Source organism: Melopsittacus undulatus, chromosome 7, assembly GCF_012275295.1.
Source record: "Melopsittacus undulatus isolate bMelUnd1 chromosome 7, bMelUnd1.mat.Z, whole genome shotgun sequence".
NCBI classification, from domain to species: Eukaryota; Metazoa; Chordata; class Aves; order Psittaciformes; family Psittaculidae; genus Melopsittacus; species Melopsittacus undulatus.
Window position 1 is genome coordinate 11,125,569 of NC_047533.1, and position 25,473 is coordinate 11,151,041.

The window sequence follows — 25,473 nt, forward strand, 5'->3', positions numbered from 1 at the left end:
GTAGCAATATTCACTAAAGAAGACAATTGTGCTATTTAGGCTACCTGGGTGATCCAGATTTAGCTTTTAGCAGTTACTGTCCCTGTTTATTACATAGAAGTCTCACATGCTCTAACTGTAATCTAGGCTTCATAGTGCTTCCTTTCTGCTTCTTGTCACGTACAGGCAGAATTGAGGACAACAGGATTCCAACTAGATACTCTCTAAATGACATCAAAGCATAATCCCTGAATATGAAAAAAACAGTGTAAATAAATTACTTGTGCGAAAGCATTTCTAAACATAGCCTAAATAAAGACAGAATAATTATGCCATAGGGCTGCAAAGAGTTTTTGTAACATCAGCGTCCAATTTTCCATGTGAAAATTTTCTCCTGGGAGAGTCTATTCCAGTCTGACAGAGGAGGGGGGGAAGCCATACTTGCTTAAAAAGAGGTTTACAACAACACATCGTTAGTGTAAACTTTATTCTCCTTACAGTAGAAACATACAAAGTACAAGCCAAAAGTAGTATAACAATTTTACAGCAAAGCTTACCAGTAAGATGCGAAACTAATTTGTATCAAATTATTAAAAAAACTGTGCACTTTCTCAAACTTAACTTTGTTCAGCACATCGAGTTGATTTATATATAATAAGGCATTAATTCTATAAGAATCATTTACTATATTCCAAAATCGCATGACCTAGGTGTAACACTCTATAGCCTGATACCATTTTTGTTCCTTTCAGATATTTACAGATTTAATCTACCTGCATTAACATGTAGCATAGAAGCACTAAGAACAAATACAAGCTTTGCCAATACTAGGTTCACATTGAAAAAGTGACATAAAGAAAAAAGCTCAACTGTGCATTGCAATAGCTTGGTTCTGCTGCAGCCATGACTAGTTTAGGAATAGTTTCCCCTTTCGGCATTCTTCCTCACTTCCCGTTGTATTTTGGTCTTTCAAAAGAGATGGAGAACTGCTTGGAACCTCCTGGAACTGGAAGTGGACCCCACTGCTATTAGCTACCCAAAATTTATTTTCCTCCCCAGAACACAGTTCTTAAATTTCACTTGAGTTAAATCTATAAAATGGCACAATTGAATTAATTCTAGCTACTATGTACAGAAATGGCTCAGGCAATTAAGTTAGTCCACCTTGTCATTAGTCAATAGGAAGTATAATTACTGTAGCTGTAAAGGAGGTATCTAGTGTTCCAGAATAAGTGAGTTTAATTATGGTGAGAGCTTCCTCAATTCTATTTACATAACAACTTCAGGCTCAATGTTAAATAGCAAGTCATCGTTCCCTCTTCGAACTTCAAGTAGTAGAGGTGATTCATTCATCACAGCCTCTTGCAGGTCACTGGAAGTCATCAAAGGACGCCCATTGACTTTAACAATAATATCTCCGTCTTGGATCCCTCCTCTGCAAAGATGAAGAAAAAGGAAGTAAATATACATTCTATGCAGAGAAAACATACAAAAACTATTCACCACCTCTTTGGCTGACGTGATAAATGTTTACTTATTTTAGTTTTCATTGAAGGGAAATTCCACCCTTCTGATTGCAAAAGAACAACTTCTAAATGTAAAATCAGGCTCGTGTTAGTTCATGAGTATTTTCTTCTAAAACAGCAAAAACAAGTAGTCTAGCTTTCTCCATCTTCCACAAAACTGCAGCAAAGGAGAAACAGAAATTACTTAATTCTTGGAGGTGCCTTTTCTCACTTTTGTAGATGTGAATAGGATCTCAGCACAAATATTTTGTTTTTTTTTACCTAAAGCATGATTTTTAATTGTTTAAAAACAAACCAAGACTGATACGAGAAAGTACTTGAATATAAATAGAAGTATTACCTACCCGTACCTATTTGGAGATTTATTTATGGTGAAGAAAACAATGTGCTTTACATACCTATGAGAAGGCGAGTTTGGAACAACTTCATGTACATAAATTCCACTTCTGACATCAGGAAAATCAGCATTATTGTGTTTCAGTTCTTCCACCAAACTAAGAGAAGAACAGATTTATATAGCATTTGATTACACTACAAAACCAGCAGCATTCAAAAATATTTATTTACCATTTTTTTGTGACCAAAACTAAATGACTTAACAGTTAATTGTTTGTCCTTGTTCTTTTGATGAGATTGCAAAACAAATACTTACCTGTGCCAAGCATGCTATATTTAATGGTCTCATACATCTTCAAGAATCTGACTTTAACTATCTGCAGCACCAGTACAGGGCCACTGTAGAAGAGCACAGGATAGCAGCACTCACTGTCCTAGGTACTGTGCAGGGTCAAAAGACATTCCTGCCCCAAAGAATTAGGGCTGGTGATGGGGCAGAACTTTGCTAACTATTTCACTTCTTTTATTTCACAAGTCATTCTTAATTTGACCTTATCTAGAACAATATAGTTTTTTATAACTTCAGTCATCAGATAGATCAGAACTATCTGTGGGGAGTTTTGCAAAGAAACTTCAGCTTCCTCAAGTTTTCTTGAGGAACTGTTTGTGAATCCTTTCCTAAAGAAAGAAGACAGGAACCAGCTGCAAAATAAAAACTCTAAAAACATTCCCTCTTTACTGAGGAGATGAGTTTGTGCTCATTGTGGGTTAACACCCATTTCTAGGAAAAAAAAAAGGGCTTTAAACTAATGATGGATGACTTGGCTTGGCTGTCCACCATGAAAAACTGGGGTCCCCCAGATGGAAACCAAGCCCAAATGACTGCGCTTCACTTGGTTTTGTACTGAGGAAGCTAACAATTAAATTACTAAAGTAAACACATCAAGGAAAGTAGTCTTTTCCTGAAAACAGGCCTGAAGATATCTTACATCGATTCTTTAGATATTGCAAAAGCAGTCAGTTCTCACATCATGTTCACTTCACAGTTATGCACAGAAACATTCTGAGTTTCTCTCAGTGGTGGCTAGGTGATGTTAATACCACTACCCTGATCCGTTTCAGCTGAGGATCTCACCCTTCGGGGAGAACTGCAAGAGTGTAACTCAAAAAACAAAGATGGCTTTGCTACAAGCCTGGCTGGAAATTGCATTGTTTGATTTTGTAGTCTACTGACACATTGGAAATGTGCCTAGTGCTGGAAAAGAACATAGATGTAATAATATAAGATGTAAGATGTTATCCCAGAATATATTTGGGTAACAGAAAGACACAAAGCAATGCATGAGAGAAAAGACATGAAGGAACTAGAGGAAGGTGTCCACATTCTGGCTGCATTAAAATGGAGGCACGAAGCTTTAGTTCTACACTTTAGCAACTACTCTCTTTTCAGTTAATGGTTAGGCATTAAAACTCACATTATACAGCCTCCACTGGCACTGATAAAACTACCACCAAACCCTCAAGCAGCTAATCTGTTATTGGCACTCACAGTCACCTGAAAGCAGCAGCTTGTTTAAATGTCACCTAAAACCTAATACAACTCCAGATGTGCTCATCGAGAACTAAAATCCTTCTTCCTAATTTCCCTAAGCTATCAATAGAACAACCACCATTACCAGTATCCAGGAGTCAGAACGCGTATTTCACCACTCATTAAAATGTTTGCAGACTTCACAGAAGCTAATGCACACTTCTGGATCCACTGACGATTTGTGATGAAAACTGAACAAAATTCTGAACAACTGCTGACCACATCTTGTGTGCATGATTATACAGATTATTTTTGTATAATACTTACGCAGGTGTTATTGTCAGCATTCTGATGCCAATGAAACGTTTCTTCCCATCTGAAAGCAACAGAGGATATTTATGAAACTTAGGCAAACACTGACAAAAATAACTACTTTAATGACCCAAAATACCTGTCAATTAAAACAGGATGCTTCAGCTTGTAACAAAATTAAACAGAAATCATATGCATCTACATTGAGGTAATTTTTCATTTTGGTTAGCCTTGGTGTACAGAATGACAATCCCTCTCCCTGCAAGTGAGAGTAAGAGAGAAGCTCATTTACACTCTATGAGGTGTCCTTCAGGAAAATTTCTGTGATCTAGTATCACATGACTTCAGTCAATGAAAAATTCTTAATGAATTACCATTTCATCTGGAATTGGTCAAGACAATTTAATCACACGTTGTTCTCATTAAAATGTAGAAATGGGATTTAAAGAAATTAACATTTCCACTCTTCAGAGAAACGATAACCAAAAGACTCACACTGATTCTGATGCAAATGGCTTGTTATTTCTACCCCAAAGAATGAAAAAGCAAGTTTAGAAAACAAAAAGCCCAAATAACCCCAAGTAAACCCAAAAATAGACCTTAGCCAAATGATCAGGGGCTGGAGCACTTCTCCTATGGAGAAAGGCTGAGAGAGCTGGGGCTGTTCAGCCTGGAGAAGAGAAGGTTCCAGAGAGCCCTTATTGCAGACTTTCAATACTTAAAGGGGGCCCTCAGCAAAGGTGGGGACAAGTTTTTAGTAGGACTATTGCAATAGAAGGCATAATGGTTTTAAACTAAAAGAGGGGAGATTCAGACTAGATTTAAGAGAAAAAATTTTACAATGAGGGTGGTGAAACACTGGCACAGGTTGCCCAGAGAGGTGGTAGATGCCACAACCCTGGAAACATTCAAGGTCACATTGGAAGTACAGTGGAAGCTGTCCCTGCTCACTGCAAGGGGCTGGATTAGATGACATTTAAAAGATCCCTTCCAACACAAACTACTCTATGATTAGCCGGAGCTATAGAATTTTAAATGGTGAAAAGTCACTCCTTTAGGGATAGCATCACATGTCTGTAGTAGCTTTTAGTGGTCATGCACAGACATGCACTTGCACAGATGTCTTTTGAAAAATGCAGTTTGATGACTTCATGAAGTGAGTGCTTCAGTAGTTAGCTATATCCGGTTTGAAACATTTCCCCTTACCTGTTCTAGTGTAACTGCTTCACAATTTCTTAGAGCTTCTCCATGCTCTCATGTGAGGAAAAAGTTTGAAAAGAAGGTGTACATGGTCTCCTCTAACTCTTGTTTTTTCAAAGAAAAATAGTCCCAAGTAAAGGAATCAGTCCTGAATCTTATGCATGTCCACTATTCCCATCAGCATCAGTGAAAATGTGGATGACTAAATATTGGATTTACTACACTATGAACAATCTGACAAGTGTAACTGTCAGCCCTGCTTTTCCTTGTAACGTTCTGGTTTTCCTCTATTTCAATGTGAAACTAATGAGCTCAGAATCAGCCATGAAGAAATCCATTTGCTCAGATCGAAGCCTCAAAAGCTTTAGCATGGCATGGAAGTAGTGCACCCACAGTGCTTCTCTACATGGCATAAACGGAAGTTTTACCTTTTAAAAATACCCAAACATGATTCTCCCATCTGAAAATACCCCCCTTGCAATGCAGACAGTTAAAAATGTGAAGTTGTCTTCAAGAGACACAGAGATGACAGACTGGTCACAGTTTACTGTTTGCATTAAATGGTTTGCTGCTGGTCATTGCCTGTGTGATGCACAAATACTCAGAAGCACAAAGCATGCCCTGGGGGCTAAGTTATGAATCTTTACATGAAAGAAAAATGAAAATGAAAGAAAGGACAATAGAAGCTCATCTGGAAGAAACAAAACAGCAAGGAGGAGACTGGGCAAGAATGAAAAACCACAGAAATGCCACTGGTTTAGAGGGAATTATTTCCCCAGTGGCCAATGATACATATAAAAATAAGGCTTTTAGGGGGAAAAAATCTGGTAACCACAAACTTACTCATAACTAAAGGTCTCATTCTATCTTCATCTTTGGGCAGGTTAGGGTATTATTTCACTCCTGTTCATGCATTAAAATTCAAAATAGTTTTCAGCTCTCTCTCCACAGTAAGTTTGCCACACTGCAAATATTGGTTCATACTATAGAAGTGGCAGGCTATTTATAAAGTCAAACTAATGAGTTGTGGATAATTTTAGCAGCAGGGTCTAGATTCCCTTCCTTCCCACCCTCTAGACATTTCATAGGTCAGAATGCAGGCAAAAAAAACTTCAGGCCCCATGTTTAGCAAAAGTCCATTTTATTCTATTTAACAATGAGTCAAACACCTTGCACAAACCCCAAACTTTTCATCAACAATGATTGGAGAGAAATACAGTCAGCCAGTTTATTAGAACTAAGCCATAGATCATCTAGTTCCAACCCCCCTGCCATGGGCAGGGACACCTCACACTAAACCATATCACCCAAGATGTTCTATGATTCTAAGAAGCACATCACAAGGGTGAAGTACTAGTAGTAAAGAAGGTTAATATGTTGGAACAATCAGGTTGAACCAATACAAAACCATTTTGGCTTAAAGCTAGAGCACAGCACAGCAGAGAGATACTCAAATCACATTTCATTTGTAAACACCATGCCAAATTAAATACTGATTCTAGTGGTACAAAGACAAGCAAACCAGCCTCAACCACTAGTTTAAACTTGAATCTGTTTTGTGTTAATAGAAAGTCACAAGCAGCTGACCCTGAGTCTCTAGAAGCAGTTCACTATTTAAAGAGATTTCTGTTCCACAGCAAGGAAAGCATATGCATTAGTGTTAAACTTTTCTCTTTTTTACTGAAACTTGTAACAGTAGAGATGCTAACCAGAGAGATAAACACAGGCTGAAGGCAAAGTGTTTATGACTTATAAAATGTGGCAAAAAGAATTGTTAAGTCCAAATTAAGGGGTCAGCTACTCAGACTCTTATGGACATGAATAACTGGCACATGAGTATCCCATCACAGGTGATTTCAGTGGGGCCACGATATCACCAAGGTCTCCAAGTGAAGAAGCAAACCCTGCACTTTTTATTCAAGCAGCAGTAAAACTCCTACTTCTCTGCTCACTCTCCTTTTGCACTTAGATCATATTGCAAATTACATGAGCAGTCCTGAAAGCATTTAAGATATCCCAGTGCCAACAGAAACCATGAAAACAGCTCAAGTATACAATGCTATATTATGTGCAGTGTATCTTTCATATAAACTGCATAGCTGAATTTAATCAGTAGTCTGAATCTATACCCAGCAAGCCTCCTAAGCAGCCCTCATGACTATTGGCATTAATTATCAGTAATAATCACATAAATACATAGGTAAGCATATAGTTTCAACACAATTAATAAAGTATTCTGCAGATGCAAATGTGGATTCATATAAATGACTTGCTGGATGTGGCCAATGCAGAACTCCCCCATTTTTCCCTGCCCATCTGAAACTAGATTTATTCACCTTTCTGTTAGCACTATGTGAGAGGCCAGGCTGACCTCTTAGGCTTGATTTTTCTCTTGAATATTTTGTCAAATCTCTAACTTACTGTCTTCCATTCTAGAGGATCTATATTTGAACACTTTCTAGTTTCACTTTTATGCTCAAGTCTAAACTAGGAATAGATGGCAAAGACTGAAACTGAGGATTTCCTATGATATACTAACAAAGGCACAGAAGTAAAAAAATCAGTCAAGGCTTAAGTATATAGATGACTTTCAGAGGTAATGACAGAACACACAGGTTATAAAACTTGAGATAGAGATGGAAACACTTAACTTGATGCACCAGTTCAGAAACTTCTAACTAAAAGGAAGTTAACATCATTACTGATAAATCCCAAATTAGCAAAGGCTTTCAAGCCACTCAGCAGAAAACTATGTCTATGTAGAGTGTGGTAAATCTTTGGTCAAAACTATATTAGGTGTGACTATGGATTACTCAGGCATTAAGTAATATAGAATGTTAATGATAATCAGTGCAAATTCATTACTCAAATGATATCCTCTCCTTTTTTCCTCTCTGCTCCTGTACTGCAGCAGATCATATATTTGCAGTTACATATAATGGATGGGACTTCTACATGAAACTGATGGATACTTGATCAATTGAGATTTAAAAGACCAACATCAAGCTTATTAAACAATGTTGACAGTATCTCCTATATGCCAGAGTACCTGGAAAGAGCCATTTCCTAAGGGAATTTTATCATCTTCAGGCAATGTGACACTTGGAGCAAAATGGTAATACCCTTGAACTTATTTCCATGACCTAATTGTACCATAAGGGCGGATTCCCCTGAAATTACTGGAACATAATTGGAGCAAAAGAAAACACGATAAAAACATCCCAAGATGCTTACATAAATTCTTTATGTCAAGAAATAATGCCTAGACACCAAAACTGAGGACTATTACTAAAGGCCTAAAAAATGCAAAATAAGTCTCATATATGGTTGAAAATATCTCCTAGAAACTCTCCTTATCTTTGCACCAAGGGCTTTTTTCATCAACACCTCCTCCAGCCCCAATCAACAAGTGAAAAACTATCTGATTAGGGGAATTCAGCAAAACACAGATGAGAGGACCCCTCAGAATTGTGAGGGTCTCAAATATACAAGCGGATGTGTAACTTTAAAACCTCAGACTAAGGGAAGTTTCTGAAATAACAGTATCTGAGAGAACACTGAGAGGACAAAGGTGCTGGCATCAGCAACTGAATGAACTCAGGAGAAGACAAGATTAATACCAGAAAGATTCAAGAGAAGCAGCAGCCAGCAGCCATAATAAAAGACTGGTAGGGTGTGGACAGATAAATTGACAAGCAAAAGAGAAGGAAAGGTTTGATCTGACTGAAGCATTACTAGATCAGCTTTGGCTGTGCAGCATCTAGAATGACACTCAGTACAGTGTGATAGATGCAAGGCAAGCATATAGAGAAGTCCGGAGTATGTCAGTTTGTTTAGATTTATATGCTCTTTGGTACAGAGGCCTTTCTTTTTCTATCTGCCTCTCCCCCATCCTCCCAGTGCATTTCTTCAAGAATCAGTACACAGCTCTTCTTCCACTGGGGCCTGAGAGTCTATCACAATACCCAGTTATATAGTACTGACATAGATGACCATGGCAAAATAAAGATCATCCACTGATGATGTGCACACACGACACTCCATCTGTAGAAAAACATTTTAAAATTTCTTACTTTATTCTCTACAGTACACCTTAATCTCCTTTTTGCTTGGACAATATGCGAAAGAGGAGGATAAGACTCCTTGAGCAGGTTACCATGTGTTTTCAAGATCATTTGAGACTGTAACGACTCATCTGTGTCCTCACTACCTTCAGAAGTCCTTTTTCCCAGATCTATACAGATACTGTCTACTTTCTGGGGCTTTGAATAATAAAATGTCTTCTGTGAAGTTGTTTTCTATTTCCAAGTCTATGGTGTTCTATACTGGAAAATAACGCTGCTCCTTTCAGTAATAGGATCCCAGAGCTGTCTTTTGGCACTTTAATGATAGATCAGGATAATAATTGCAAGATGTCACTGTTTCTTGCAGACCTTACCTTTACTTTGTTTGTCATGCGACTCTGTGAGAAACTGAGTGATACGGTCTGAAGGAATAGCAAAAGAAATCCCAGCTGTGACCTTCAAGGTGTTAATCCCAATCACTTCACCATCCTGTTGAGAGACAGTACCCTATTAATTCAGTCCCAAGTGACAGGGTTTGTCTCACTGCCTAGCATTTCATGTTAAAAGCTGGTGTAAGAAATTTTTTAGTATTGTAATCAGTCAAGAAATAAACATTAGTTGTAAGGGAGGATCTGGGCTCTGATTCACAATCACTTTCACATTTCACTGTGCTAGCCAGAGAGATTACAGTACAGTTTGTTCATCCAAGGTCCATCCCACCACTCAGCAAGAGATTCCCTGCACTGAGCAGGAAGCACAGCCACTGTAACCACTACAGCCATAATTCTCTGACCTGCAAAATCAGTGCTGGTTTAAAGCATTCTATTTTAAAATTAGTTGTGCAGATTAACCAGGTCCCATCTTTGTTGTGCATCCCAGGTTCCATAGGGAGAACAAGTATGACTAGTCCTACCAGATCCCGTTTTTTTTCCTGCTGTGTAAAATTTGCTCACCAGCAAAGTGTTTTCCAATGATGTATGAACCTAATCTGCATAGTTTGTATTGGCTTCAGGGTATCTGCCTACCATTAGCTTGAATGAATGAAAGCTGGTATGACCTATGAATCTTTTCAATATTCTCCCACTTACTTCAAACTAGCTCTTGAAACAAAACAGAGGAACCAAGTCACCTGGACTTACCAGATTAACTAGAGGTCCTCCAGAGTTGCCGTACTGTAAAAATGATATAAGGGAACAATAAGTTGGTGCTTCATTGCAGGAAATGCAATTTTCATTTCAAACAGTATTTTTTCTTTTATGTATGTAAATTAAAAGATGTAAAATGTTAAAAGCAGGTTATTTCCTATGCAGCACAGAAGAACACAACATTGACCACAGAATACACATAGGTCTTACCCTACTTATTCACACCTCTTATGATTAGATCTTTTTTTTCTTTTCAGAGACAGGCCTTAAGTTAAGAGCAGCAACTTACCACTCCAAATAGTCAGACCCTAAATTTAAGGAGAAACATTAGAAGAATAGAAATGCTTGTTTTAACTGTTAAAGGCCATCAGAATAAGGCACAGTTCTTAAGTAGTTTTACTGATCACTTCGGTTTATAATGTAAAGTCTCTCATTCTCCACTGGAAAAGAACACAGTGCTTTACATATTTAATCACAGCATATTGCTATGAGGTAGATACTATGTGAGGATTGATTTAGTAACCATAGGCATGCAGCCCTCTCTAGGGAGGGCATATAGGAGCTCTGAGCAGCTCAAATTTGCTTAATACTTAATGGCCTTCAACAGACACATCCAACAGGACTATAGGAAATGAGCTGGAGAAGTTGCTTGTCTCAAGTTTGTTTCTGAGTTTTCAAGTAGGTCTACTGAACAGCCAAGAGCAGCAACTTAGCACTCAAAAGAAACAAATGTTAGTGATGCATGACAGCAACATGAGCCATATAAACTGTTTATACTTAGATAGCACTGGGCAAACCTTATAAATTCTCAGAAGAATAAGGCAGACATTAAAGTTTTTAAAACAGCTTCAAAGTTTGAGTTTAAACAGAGATCAGTTTCTTAAATTGTACCTTTTCAGTGATCAAAGATACACACTTGATTTTTATGTCTGACTGACACAGAGGAATCAAGCTAAAGATTTTTCAGCCTTCCTTAACATATTATCTTTCCTTCACTTGTCCTCTGCTTGCAGAATGTGATAATGAAAGAACTTTTGTCATGTGTAATGTATCTCCATTTAGGAGCTATGGCCTTCTTTTCTCCAGCCCCATGTTGCTGCTGTCCCAGCATTTCTCAGAAGGCAGCTGCATACACATTCCTGCAGGAAAGTCTTGGCTGAGCCACAGGAATGCTCTGAATAGACCAGCTCTCAAACTCCTCCCATTCTCAGGAGAAAACTAGTGCATTAGCGAAGCACAAAGCATCTCTATGCCAGTGACTATCTTCATATCTTAAGGTCTCAGATGGCAAAGCAATTCAAATATATTGCCATTTACCTTACCTCCTCTGCTGTCCCTATTTACACACACTCTGCTATCCTTGTCTAAACTTGCTCATTAGCTTTTGAGGGCAGTGAATGCCTAAGTACATACAAGCAAGGAGTCTGATCTTGAGGAATGTGTATAGGCGTGAGGTCAAGAATCCCATGTTCTAATTCTGTCTCTGTCACTAATTCGGTGTCTGCTCCTAAGTAACTCATTTTGAAAAAATTTTCCTATTCTCCTCATACAAATGGAGAGAGAAATTTCAATTAAATATTTGAAAGGGTTTCCAATTCCTGGATCATATAGAAGCTTTTTGGAGGAGCTCACTTTCATGTTGTATCTTAGCACCTTCTTTTTCTCCACACAACTTCTGAACAAGTCTGTGACAATAAACATCCGTGAAGCGCTTCACACGTGTAAAACACTAAGTGTTATGACTTGCTACATCAAATTTGACATAGAGGTCCAGCAAATAAATCCTGAAAATATTTTCTTTTCAATGTGTAGCGGCTTCAAGCCATAAAATTTCAGATTATTTTCTACCTCAGATATGCATGCAGTTCTGTTTTTAGAATCAGTACAAGTTATATGCATACCCAAGGACTTTACTTAAGCTCTCTGGATCCCTCCAAGCTGCTCTGAAGGGGCATTATTGTCATGCATTTCTATATAAAATGCAATGCTAGGACCCTCAAGTCCAAACTGTATCTCGAAGTTTGTGTTATTTTACATATAGATTCTTACTTGGAGTATGTGATGTGCAAAGGGAAAACATGAACAATGTTATTAAATTGAAGCAGATACTATCAGACTACTCCATCTGATTCTAATGCATGGAGATGAAAGAAACTTTGGCTCTATTCTACAGCTTGCTTGGCCAGATCAGCTGAACAAGCAGAGAGAAATGTGTTGATTGACAGCTGGTCTATAAACCATGTGTTACTGCAGGAGATCTAGAGAATGAGAAGGGTCTGTTATGTGTAACATCTTCACAGACATCCTCAAAGAGGGCAGTTTTATTTATCAGGCATTTCACAACACTAATGCCTGAATGCAACTCACAGACACTGCATAGTCTTCTATAAACAGAAGACCTTATGACTGATTTTAAATGAAGCTGCTTCTATTTAGTGGATTCTTCTCTCAGAGCACACACTTCCCTGCTGAAGGTAGGAGCTTCAACATCCCAGGACTGTGGAACTCAGTTCCTTACATACCTAGTACTTACATTGATAATAGCATCTGTCTGAATATAATCCATGTCTGAGTCCCGCAGGCCGAGTTCTTTGCCATCTCTCTGAGCAGTGCTGACAATACCTGTTGTCACAGTGTTCTGTAAGGCAAATGGACTTCCAATTGCCACGACGAATTCTCCTGGCCTCAGATCAGCAGAGTGTCCCAGTAGCAATACTGGTAGTTTTTTCTTAAATAAAAACAGAAAAAAAGAAATAAGTATTAGTTTATACATTAAAATAATCTGATTGGAAAAATCAAAAACTAGCAAAAAGTTAGGCACAACTGTTACATTGATAAAAGACACACTCACTATCGTGTACCCCAAACTTATGCCAGGTGAAATGAATATACTGCCTTCAGAAACAAACTGCTAGCAGAAGTACCCTGCAATTTCATCCAGAAATAAAAAGCCACCAGGACTCTGAAACAGATTTCCCTGTTTTCTAGCAGATTGTTCTCTCCTCCTCCTAGAAACATACAAAGTAGCTGACCACACTCTCTACACTACATACCACCTTGCAGGTCAAGTACTGGCACAAAGCTAGGAGGATTAGTCAGAATAGCCTAGATTGTCAGGTAATGATAGCAGAATCTGAGACCATATTAACTGAGCTGCATTTTTTAACCTTAACTTTTAGCAGTTCCTAGCACAGAAGACAGTCATTTAATTCTAAGATATGAAACACTTCAATGCCTGTATTTATCAGCATATTGTTTTCCCCAGATATAGGTCCAAAGAACCCCTAAACATATACTCCAGCCAATCACTCTGTACTAAATGAAACCAAAATAGGGTTCCCAGATTCATTCATTCATCTGTTTATGCCACTCACCTTAGGGTGAATCTTTATTGTTGCAATGTCAGATTTCTTGTCAATATCTCTGATGGTTGCTTCATAGGTATCTCCATTCTGCAGCTGCACTTTCAATTGTTGTCTCCCTGATACCGCATTGGTGCTTGACACCACGTGTGCATTGGTCACAATTAAACCAGAATCGGACATAATAAACCCAGATCCACTGGAAAGAGGGACATTTCTCCCAAAGAGAGGGTGCCTGTACAAAAAACAGGTATTTTTAACTCATAAGGGAAGCATAAATTAACAGCAGATAACATTAGGTACCATTTACTACCTTGCACCCTGAGAAACAACAAAGCATTTGATGACAGAGGGCTCTTTGCTGAAAAATGTGAACTGCTTTTATAGTCAGCCAGAGAGATAAGAAACAAGATTTTCAGACAACTGTCAGAGTCTTTTTCCTTTGTTTTCCCATTCTACCTTCATGCATTTCCTTGCTAAGAAACTAGGTGACTGGCACGAAAATCATGTCTGGAAGGACTTGGAATGTGAAAGAAGAGAAATAACACTAACAGTGGGCAAAACTTGGTGGGAAACATCATCTGCTGCAATACAGACAGTTAAAAGACTTCATAAACTGTTTAAAGCATGATGACTTTTCTGTGAACAACTGCTGCAACTCCCTTAGATTTGTTAGAGGAACAGAAAGTGCTTGGGCAGCAGATGATGAGAAAAGGTCCACAAATTGTTCTTTCTTCTGAGATATGGTCCTTATTAGGAAATTGTTTGAAAGTTCTGGGCTATACAACAGTAAAGAATTGGAGCCAATCCCAGGCAGAAGGCAGTACCACAATTAGCGCCCAGCAGGCTGCTGAATAAACATTACTTATAGGGAAAGAACAAACAATCTTAACTACATTTGCAAGGATCTTAAGCATCTTCAACTATAGCATTCTCTCAAAAAAACAGTCACTATGTGCATAAAGCTGTTTCAGAAAAACTGATTATTTTCATTTTGCATGTTAAAAAAAGGCTGTAAAAATTCTCCAAATTCTTAAGCCTACGTAAAATTAGAGTACTCCAAGCAGAAAAGTATTCAGGTAACGGAGTACAAATAATACTTGACATAATTTTTTCTGACAGCAGGTTGGTTTGAGCACTCAGCATTAAACCTGCCTCCCAGGTTGTTTTGAGTACTCCATGTTAAACTTGCCGACTCAGCTCCAGCTTCAGTGCACTTTATATTGGTATGTTTTGGTCAGCAAATTTACTACATTCTTTTCCTATCAGAAATCATTTTTGTGTTTAGACAGGTTACACCAGGTCAACATAATACCTCTTAATGTTCTCCTGCCAAAATAAAATCATCTCTTATTGAAAGCAGAATAAGCATCAAGGACCTATGTTTTCCCACCCCACTTTCAGGATTTGTTTTCTTTAAACTGAGATAATAAACATAATCCAAGAAGCAGCGCATTTTAGTGAAGACTGATCTTTAAAGATGAGGTGGACTTATTTTAGGGCATACAATATGTATTGGAAATACTGTAAGCCAAATGAAATAGATCTATTAAACAGGAACAAAACACACAAAATTCATGGCTCTCTGGAAAAATGAGTCTGCTGTAATGTTTCAGAGTATTTTGCGAACTTCAAGAACTCAAAATCAAAGTTACTACTTGTAGACATTTGTTAGGCAATGTAAGTAAAACACAAAGAATTGAAAACTGTTACCTGAGGAAAAGTTCAATGTGCACAACTGCAGGTGCAATCTTTTCCACCACATCTGCTATGAAGTTGAATTTGTACCTTGGGCTGCTGGACTGTAGGTGACCTATACTAGCAGAAAGAATTGGATATGTTAATAAGACAATACCTTTTTTTACCAAGTAGGTGAGATAAATATGCTTTGAATTGGTCTGTTTCTCCTATTGGGACAGTATTCAAGCAGGTGTTGGAAAATGAATCAAAGTAACTAAGATTGTTCAAAATTTATCCAGCATTTTGCTTAATCCTGATAAAATTAAACATCAGCATCGCTTGGCTATAAGTTTTTTGACCTCCTTGGAAGTCTAAAAACCTTGTCTGAAGTATTTTCCTCAGGACAACTACTAACTATTATTTAAACCGCACAGGGTCATACGATAAGGCTGGAAGGGACCTCAGGAGATATCTAGTCCAACCTCCCACTCAAAGTTGGGTCTGGTACAAAGGCAGAGCAGGAAATTCTAAGGGTCTATCTAGTTGGGACTTGCGAAACTCCAAGGATGGAGACTCCAGAAACTCTCTGTACAACCTGTCTCACTGTTTCACTGTCCTCCATAAAGTAAAAGCTTTTCTTCTATCTAGCCTGAACCTCTCTTGTTGAAACTCATGTTTCAACTAATGCCCATGGTGCCTTCTCCACTACATATCACTGTAAGGAGCCTGGCTCCATCCTCCTGATAACTCCCTCACAAGCACAAGAGGGACGCTGTTAGGTCCTCCTGAAGCTTTTTTTTCCCCAGGATGAATAAGCCCAGTTCTCTCAACTTTTTCTCATCGGAGATACGTCCATCCATCCCCACCTTCCCCTCCACCCCCATCCTTGTGACCTTCTGAACTCACTTCAGGTTTTCAGTGCCTTTGTTGTATTAAGGGTTCCAAAACTGGATGTAGTATTCTAGATGTGGTCTATCAAGTGTCATGTAATACAGACATAACATTTGGAACTGCATTTAGAGCCCAAGTTTGTACATTTTTTAAGTATGTACATTAGAAACCTTCTGTAAATGAAAACCTAAAAAGTTTTTAAAATTCCCATTTAAACTGTCACAGGCAGCTAGGCATAGCAATAAATTACTAAATATTACGTGTTCCGATGAAAGCCAATACAGTTACACAGCATTTATGAATACTGAATATAATTCTGTGGAACAAAGATCTGACAGAGAGAAAAAAGCCCACAGCATCTTGGCTTCTAGTGTCACAATATCCTGGATTCTAACATCACAATATCTCAAAGTAATAGTACTGCTTGTCCTAGAATATCATACTTTCTGCAATCTCTAATACACGAGGACATATCAGCACATATGTTAAACATATGTTAGGGGATGTATCACCACACTCAAACAGCAATCTTTAACATTCACAGCCTGATGCTTTAAAATTAACTATGGGATCTAGGGAAGGGAGTAAACAAGTTGGAATCAGACACAGCAATAACATTTTTGGCTTTTTTCAAAACTGGTGCAATAGCACACTTTAGCACAGGATTTACAATTTTTCTTCTGCCATTTCATAAGGAGGCAGAACCTCTAAGTTCTAACTTCTAAATAATATCAGCTCATCAGAAGTGAATCGTTGTGCTATCATGATCTGCCCTAAGTTTGACTCATGCATAAAAGATGAATTTACTTCACAGTAGGTCTTGCACACCAAGTCAACAGCTGCTCTTAAGGGTTCCAGATTTGCATATTACTAGATCACATAACATAGTGATGAGTCATCAGTTGCCCTTTACCCAACTTTTTAAGTTGGGTAGTCGATAGTAGGTAGGAGACATCACACAAAAAGGAAAGATACACAGAAGAAGAGAAGAGAGTTGTCTTGAATTTTAGTATTCTCTGTAGTTCTTAATTCAGAGATCTTTTTTACTGATCCTTATCTACATGTTTTATTGACCATTAAACCTTGTAACTGGTACATTAATAGGGACAAATATAGACTACAGCATAATGGTGTCTAACCTATTTATGAAAAAGATGTCTCTGACCTAATCTTTGAGTGAATTTGTAAGATAGTGTTTGACAGAGCACTAGTTGTAGTTCCTGTAGTATCTCATAAAGATTACACAATAAAGTGTTAGAGGACCTGCAAGTCAGAAAGTGAGAGGCCTTACATTACCACAGTATCCAAAACACCTGAAGCAAAGACAGGAATCGACCCAGCACTGGTACCAAGGAAGAAAGTATTGAAGAAACCAGATCAAGATAGTTAGGCATTTTTCCATAGAAGTCCATGGGTTATTTTTCCTGTTACTGGACATGAGATTTACTTCATGGGATTTACATGCTTACATTAGCAAGCTAAATTTATATGATACCATATAAACAGAAGGAACAACTTGGCAGGATGAGATTTAGTCTATTATTTTTATATACATTCTCACACTGAAAAATTCTAACCAATTGATTATGCTTATTTCAGTACTTGGTTTAAAAGACACACCACAAACAGGCACCATATAGGGCAGTCAGAAATAAGCATAGTATACTGTTATTTATTTTCCTTACTGCGCCACTGAAGATTTATTTCACCTTCAGGTCTCAAGCAGCTTGCCTGACACTGCAGGATATCCTTTGAAGTCTACTAACATGACTTGGAATACTTGCACACACAGCAGTGTTCACTGATGGGATGTAACATTATCATCACATTTATCCTAACAGATATGACCATGGATCTATGGGTACACTGGCTAGACCCTCAGCTGATGGACTAGCATAGAACTCGGTGGGGAAAGCATGGTGAATGCAGGCTCTCAGCTGGTGTAAATCAGCATAGCCCTATGTGAGTAAGGGCAATTAAATCCCTTTGCATCTGCTGAGTGCTGAGCTGCTCTGTCCATGCCACAGCATTGCACATGGCCAAAAGAGGAGAACGCCTGCCAAAAATCTCACCAGTCCTGGCTAGCCACCATGGAAACATCATGGGTGGCAGTGGCTTTCTAGGTAAGATTTGGAGTAGGCAGAGAGAAAAATGTCTGGAAGAAGTAGTGGATGAATGTAAACATGGAAAGAGCTTATGAAAATAAAATGCAGCAATACAGAAAAGGAGACTATATAACCAAAGCAAAGCTTGTCTTCCTTCCATGCCATAATGAAGGCATTTTTTAGTGCAAGCTGAAGTCCAGAACCTCCTTGTAGGGGTCAGAAGACACAAATACTCAAATCTGAAGGTGAATCCAAATCTGCACTATACAGGAAAAGGAAATATCAAGCAAAGGAGGATCAAGAATAACAGACATGCAGAGTTTGGAAGAAGGGTGTAGCTGAAAATACACTGGTCTGATTAGAGATGAACTGGTTTTATTACTGTCTGGTGGGGACTAAATACTGATGAACACTGACTTACAAAGATGCCTTCATAGAAATTGACCTCTCTTGAACCATTTTCTGCATGCTGGGAGTGAAGAGAACCTTTAAACATACATGACATGCTAGGAACTCAAACTATGGACTACACAAAATGGCAAACTAACATTTACTCTCTCACACCGAATCACAGAACTGTTAGGGTTAGAAAAGACCTTGAGATCATCTAGTTCCAATCCCCTGCCATGGACAGAGATGCCTCACACTAAACCATGTCACCCAAGGCTCTGTCCAACCCAGCCTTGAACACTGCCAGGGATGGGGCATTTACCACTTCTTTGGGGAACCAGGTCCAGTCACTCACTGCCCTCACAATAAAGAACTTCTTTCTTATATCTACCCTGAACTTCCCCTGTTTAAGTTTGAGCTATTGCTATAGTCCCTGATGAAGAGTCCCTCTCCAGCATCCTTGTAGGCCCCCTTCTATACTGGAAGGCTGCTGTGAGTTCTCCATGAAGCTTCCCTTCTCCAGGCTGAACAGCCCTATTTAAGGGAACTGAAATGTTGATTATTATTAATAACATTTTAGTGCATATTTATTAATCTTGTTTTCATCAGAAGTTCCCAATATGCTTTAAAAGGAAGAAACTGTATCTTGAAAAACTGAAGAAGGAAGGGGCATCCAACACTGGTAAGTTGTACAAGATCACCCTGAAAACAAGTGTTGCGATTGTAGTAAAAATCAGTGCTTTTTGTCAGACCTTCAATCTATGCTTTAATTTGCTTTAGTTGGTACACACTATCTGCTGCTACTATTGTTACCAAAACATAAAACTGAGCATGTGTCTTTCCCTGACACTCTTGCTGTCTTGCAGTTTCACGTAGCTCTCGGACCTCTGCTGGAGTGTGAATGTAAAAGCTCTGTTTACAGCAGCTCTGTGCATTTTGACCTACTGACCGTCTGAGATTTGCCATGTATTTTTTCAAAGGTCTCTCAATAACATGCATTACTTTCCATGTTATTACTGCATGTTCAAAATCATCTCGCACTAACCAAAGCTGATTTATCTTGGCAAAAAGCCATAATTTAATCCAATTAACTATCTGTTGTGTAAACAAGGTATCAAAGGTGTTGCAACCAGGTTGTAGTTGAAATATAAACAAATTTATACTGTATGAGTCTTTAGCTGTCTACACAATTTCTTAATCAAAATAACTAGATTTTCCCAATTTGCTCCATAGCCACAAATTGACCAGTTTTCAACAGCTCTGAACTCTTATCCTATCATTTCAGTTAAGTGATTAGATCTTAAAAAGCTCTCCAGCTCCTCTCACAGAACACTCAAAATCCAAATTTGGATGTAAGTGCATAAACTGGAGTTAAAGATGTTAAATAAGACCTTACATTTCCAGTTCTATGGGCTCCAACTACATTGGACTTACATGGCTAAAGCTGAGTGCCTATCAGGTAGGAGCATCTTTATTATCAATTTAAGACTCTTCCTGAATAGTAGTGTTACCTACAGGCTAAGAGTTCATTTAACAGCATTTGGTTTACTTTCTTGCAGAGACAATAGACTCACCCCAATCTCATTAACACTACTGTAAATCAGAACAAACTCCAACAGACTTGTAGAATTAACCTAGTATGAAGACAACTGCAAAAAAAAAAATCAGTAGAAACAACTGTCATAATCCCCTTGAAGACAATAAAGCTAGACCAATTTATATTTGCAAAAGACTGAATGTTTCTGAATATTTGCCAACCTACTCCCTGAAGAATTAAATCACACTCAATGCTTTCTTAAAGACAATACATCATATTAAAATCCACAGTTTTATATTCATTAAGAATTTGTGAGCCTAGGAAACTCATTCTTTTAAGGCTGATCCCCCATTCCCCTTTTAACTCAAGCTTCAGAAAAGATCTGTGTGTTCAGCAAAATTATTATGTCTAAGGGAGGCCTGCAACCTGGCAGATCTGATCACCAGGGATAAACACTGTCCCTACTGTGCTTTCATGGGAAGAAATGAAAGACAAATAAAAGATTATAATATCTCTGCTTAAAAAACAGAAACATCTGTTGGAAACATAGGTTCATGGGCAGCTTTTCTGATGAATTCAGCATTAAGATCAAATTGCATAGCTGTGCACTGACCATAAAGCCTCGGTGAGTTTAGTGTCACATTATGGTTCAGGCAACTTGTTTATACAATGGGTATCTACCCTGCACAGATTAAAACAATTTGGTGAACCAACACTGAAGTGGTTTCCTTGTCCAGTGCAGCAATCACAACGGCCAGAGACAGATTAACATAAGCCTTCCAGACACCTCACCGCCTCACTGACTTCAGATGCTTCTTAGTTCCTCCTTCCCAAGTGATTCTCATAAGGATTATGCAACAAGAACATCTTTCCTGTTAGTGATCCTGTACAACACAGTGAAGCACTATACTCTGAATTATACACCAAACACTGTACAACATTCATCCTCACCTGAAAGAGCTCAAAGACATGAAGAAAACGATCAGTAAAGGAATATGACTGGAGTTTGTGTATTTAGTCAATACCTTGCACTGCATTTCCTTGAATACAGCTGGAGGAAGCTGTAAGGCTTTGATGACAATAATACAGTATAAGACTTCAGCATCCCTTACTGGCTCAATTTCTTAGAAATGTAAGTAATAATATCCAGAGTCTTTCCTCTGTATCTTCAAGGTTAGGTACAGGAACACTCCAAACACCTCACACAGAAATGCGTGCCAAGACTCTGCTTATGAATCAACTATATTTCAAACACTTATTTTAGAAAACTGGACTTTTAGGCTCATCTCTTGCAAGTATTTGACTGACACAGGTGCAGCTTTACAGCATGACAACTTTCTGCGAGTGCCTTCAGTTAAACAGTGCAGAGGGGACACATCCTCAGGCAGAACCCTGCAAAGGATTAAAACCAATGTACTTGTTTCCTGGGACTTCTTTTTTCAAAGGTTTTCTAAACCATCTTTTAGTTTTCCTTGTTGCACTGACAAATAGCACCCTTAATTTCAAAAAAGAAAGGTTTTTTTTGTTTCCACATCCTTGGTGAGAAAATACAAACCTTTCAAGATCTGAACTGTCTTCACAGAAACCTTTAGGAAAAATTGCAGAGAATTATTAACTGTACTAAGAAAAGTTGTACTTAGAGATCATAAACAGCACTTTGTGCAAGAAAGTCTGACATAAATTGGCTATAGACTGCAGGTGACTGTGTGAATCTTTTGAGTGAGGACACTTTAACAGATCTGTGTGTGGCACTGCTATGTTTGCTGCAGTGAGAAACAGATATCTGAAAGAACTGGTCTATTGATCTTTGATGACAGAGGTTGTCTTGCATAAATGTTTATTCTGTTAGATACACACTAGCCTGTAATAGCTTGTCCTTCTCACAGTAGGTGACAGAAGGCAGGAAAAGGCCAGCTGCTTCAAAAAAATACCATTATTAAGGTACCTAGTGTTGAAGAGGGGAAAAAATAGTATTTGTAGCATACAGTTTGAATGTGCCTAAGAGTTCTGCAGGCTGTTCTATTGGAATCTCAGAGGTCCGTGGGTCTGCTCAGGTGCATAAAGCTAACTCTATGAGTAACAGCTTTCAGGGTATATGCATACTGAGGGACATCAATGCCAGTTCCTGTATATCTATGCAGTACATACATCCTTTAACACAACGTACCTAGAACTTGCATCTTGGAATGGTGTTCTTCAAGCTAATCCAGAACTTCAATAAGTACAAAATTATTTTAAATTCAGTCAGTTTTGGAATTATCAGTCAACCTGGGCACCTCTTTCCTCCTTTCCTTCTTTCCTGCATCCTTTATCACTCTTTTTTCATGCATCTCCATCCACCAGTCTTCTGTCACTAGGAAAACACAGCTAAATTTTGTCAGCCTATTTTGTTTTATCACAGCCAGAATCTAACTTAGCATAAAGCTAAGCAACTGGAAATGGACAGGAACAGACATTTCAAAAGCTGCTCCTCAGTGTCATTGCATGTTCTTGAAATGGCCTAAGTCACACTATGTAAGGCTACTGTTATCTGAGATTGTTTAATATAGGAATGTTTAAAATTGGTAAATGGTAAAAGGGTTGAATTGGAAAACAATCTGAGACTGTTTAATATAGGAATGGTAAAACTGGATTTACTTTGTAACCAGCTTAGCCCTTCAAACTCTTGAGTCATCTGAGGCCAGATTCCTTTCAAGAACAGGGAAGAGAGAAACTTGACAGTAGTATTAAACTGTCGACTTTGTTCTAAACCTCTCATTACAGCCATTGCATGTTATTGTTTGAAAAAAAAAAATCCAACACCATAATTGAGTCTATTCCTGGCTCAGCCACCAACTCAGCCTGACCTTGGGCGAGACGCTTGGTTTCTTTGAGCTTCAGTTTGTGCAGCTGTAGAACTGAATAAAAGATTTAAACTTAACAAAGAACCAGAAGCTGAGGTTTTCTGGGCTGCAAAATAAAGCCAAAATAAAGTGAACACTAAAATAGTTGCTTGAAAAAAAAAAGTGACTTCTACATCAGAGCTCTGAATTCCTAAGCCTATTAACAGTAGATTCAGGAGGATTCCTTAAATAAAATGTCATATGTACCAAACCCCAAGCACTCAGTAAGCCCCTAGATGCAGGCTAGCTCACTCATTTTGGTTAAACATTCTGATTATTTCATGTGGATCAGTTCCAACCAAGTATTACAAGTATTAAAGCTCATGGCTGCTGATGTGAAAAAGAACAGGCAAACAGCAATTTATACCTACAAAATACTGGAGAGACTGATCATTGCAGGACCAGGCCAGCATCTGGAGCAATCCCTGGCTCTGACAAGATACTCCTAAAGGAACTCTAGGAATACCATTTGACCTCCTCCGCCTCTGTACCACAGCTTACCTTCTCTCAAGACCATGATACCTGAAGGGCACCCTAATTCACAAGAAGGCTACAACTCTACCCCTTCCAATAATTTCAGCAAGTTTTCTATCTATGAATGAACAGGATAGTTATGGGTTCACCTGACATAATGGAAACACTAACACATGATTTAAAACTCCATCATGCATATGACTTTTCTTTCCAGGAACACTGCGAGAAAGGTAGCAGAAGGAAACCTTTAAAATACCAGTAAGTATGTGAAAAGATATCAGCAGCATTAACACTTCCATAAAGTGAACCACTTTAATACTAAAGAATAAATAAAAAATTACCAACTTAAGTGATTATTAAACTTTCTGAATTTAAACCATCATGCCTGAATTTGCCATAGCATATCACAATATCTGAGCACAGGCCTTAGTATGTTACTGGAAAGAGATCATTTGATCTGCTGAGTATCAACATTCTAAACCCTAAAGGAGGTTTACAGCACTTTATTCTCTACAAGACCATAAAACTTCTTGTGAAAAGAAAATGAAACAGGCAAAAGACTCCGGTTTAAGTGTTTTGGATACTACTTGGTGTGGTTTCTGCCCTGTTTAGCTTTAAGAGGCATTTTCTGAGTAGAGATACCTAGCAGGTGAATACAACTAACCTCCCATATATCACCAGAGAAGGCACCAAAGCACAAGTGTTCCCAAGTCCCTGCTCTGCTTTGTGTGGGCCATGGTGTGATGGATCTGCAGTGCAGCCTGCATGGACAATGCCAAAAAATGCCTCAGCAGTGAGTGCCAATACCACGAAACGAACATGGTGTTGTCAGTAATGTACTGTACTGCACTGTGCTGCTGCCCTGCCAGCACATCCTGCTTTGAGGTGATGGCCAAAGATGCAACTGCTGCCCTGCAGCCTAATGCCCTCCATTGAGCTCTCATCCATGCTGTCAAGTGCATTCACCTCCCGCTCCTGGGAGCGCTGCAGGAGCAGCATGCACAATGCCAAGGTGTCCACAGCCATGTTACTGAGAGGAAACTTTCTCAAACTTCTATCCCACACTGAGGATCATCAAGGAAGGTATCTGCCATTCAGAAAGGACCCGAATACCCCTTCCCTACACCCCACAGCAATGCTAACAGCCGGGCAAGATGCCTTGACCCTGGGGCCTCCCAATCTTCACAGATCACTGAAAACCGGGATTTCTTATCCTGAACCCAGCTGTTCACCCTCCGCCCCACGGGCAGGCCCCACCATGCTCCTACCGAATTCACAGGCTCCCTTCTGGACCTGGGCGACAGCGGGCAGGCCGTGCTGCAGCGCCTTGCGGCTCACCGCCTTCAGCTGGCAGATGTTGTCGTAGGTCCGGCCGTCACTGCCGCACACCTGGGCGCTGAGCCTGCACTGGCAGACGCCCTTAGCGAAGCGCTTGCCCATGGGGTAGCGGCAGTCAAGGCTGTCCCCGCAGGGCGGGTCCTCCTTGCGGCCGCACGAGTCCCCCTCACCCGCGGCGCAGATGAGGCAGCAGCTGCAGCGGTCGGGGACGTATCCGCTGGGGCAGCTGGGGCTGGGGCACTTGGAGACATCGCAGCGGGTCGGGCACTTGGCTCGGGCGGCCGAGAGCTCCGTAGCGCCCGGGCTGCCGCTGAGGGAGAGCAGGAGCAACGGGCTCAGCAGCGACACCCGCATCCTCGGCGGGCTGCTTGCGGGGAGAGCGGTGGAGAAGGGGTGCGAGCCCGCCCGGCCCGAGGGGAGGAGGCGGGGAAGGTGCAATCGCGGTGCAGCGAGGGAAGGGAAAGCCGGGCTTTATGCACACGCGAGCGGGAAAGTGTCTTCTGCCCCGAGCAGAGATGAAGGAAGGAGGCTTCAGTATAGAGCCGCAGAGTCGAGGCCAGCTCAGTCCGAGGCGCTGCTCCCCAGGACTAGCTCGCAGGGCTGAGGCGCCGAGCCATGCCCGAGCTGCCGCGCAGGATGAGCGCTGTCCCCCAGCGGCTGCGGGAAGCTGTGAGGCCGGCGCCGGGCGGAGCGGCAGGGTTATATGCGGGACGTGCCCGGG

The 25,473-nt window shown here is 39.6% G+C and overlaps 1 protein-coding gene across 1 annotated transcript; it reads right to left on the reverse strand.

The window, feature by feature from the left end:
- Positions 1–441: 441 nt before the first annotated feature.
- HTRA3 (HtrA serine peptidase 3) lies at positions 442–25,473 on the reverse strand. The gene is made up of 9 exons (XM_031048457.2): positions 24,683–25,473; positions 15,169–15,268; positions 13,468–13,690; positions 12,627–12,821; positions 10,088–10,120; positions 9,323–9,437; positions 3,700–3,748; positions 1,904–1,999; positions 442–1,414 (listed from the first exon to the last, which is right to left on the reverse strand). Exons 1-9 carry the CDS (start codon positions 25,104–25,106, stop codon positions 1,249–1,251), a joined length of 1,401 nt encoding a protein of 466 aa, XP_030904317.1. The 5' UTR covers positions 25,107–25,473; the 3' UTR covers positions 442–1,248.

Coding starts and splice junctions, on each gene's coding strand:
- HTRA3 (XM_031048457.2), bottom strand. CDS start 25,106: ATGCGGGTGTCGCTGCTGAGCCCGTTGCTCCTGCTCTCCCTCAGCGGC. Junction 2,000..3,699: donor ATGCTGACAATAACACCTGC/GTAAGTATTATA, acceptor TTCTTCTCTTAG/TTTGGTGGAAGAACTGAAAC. Junction 1,415..1,903: donor CCAAACTCGCCTTCTCATAG/GTATGTAAAGCA, acceptor TCATCTTTGCAG/AGGAGGGATCCAAGACGGAG.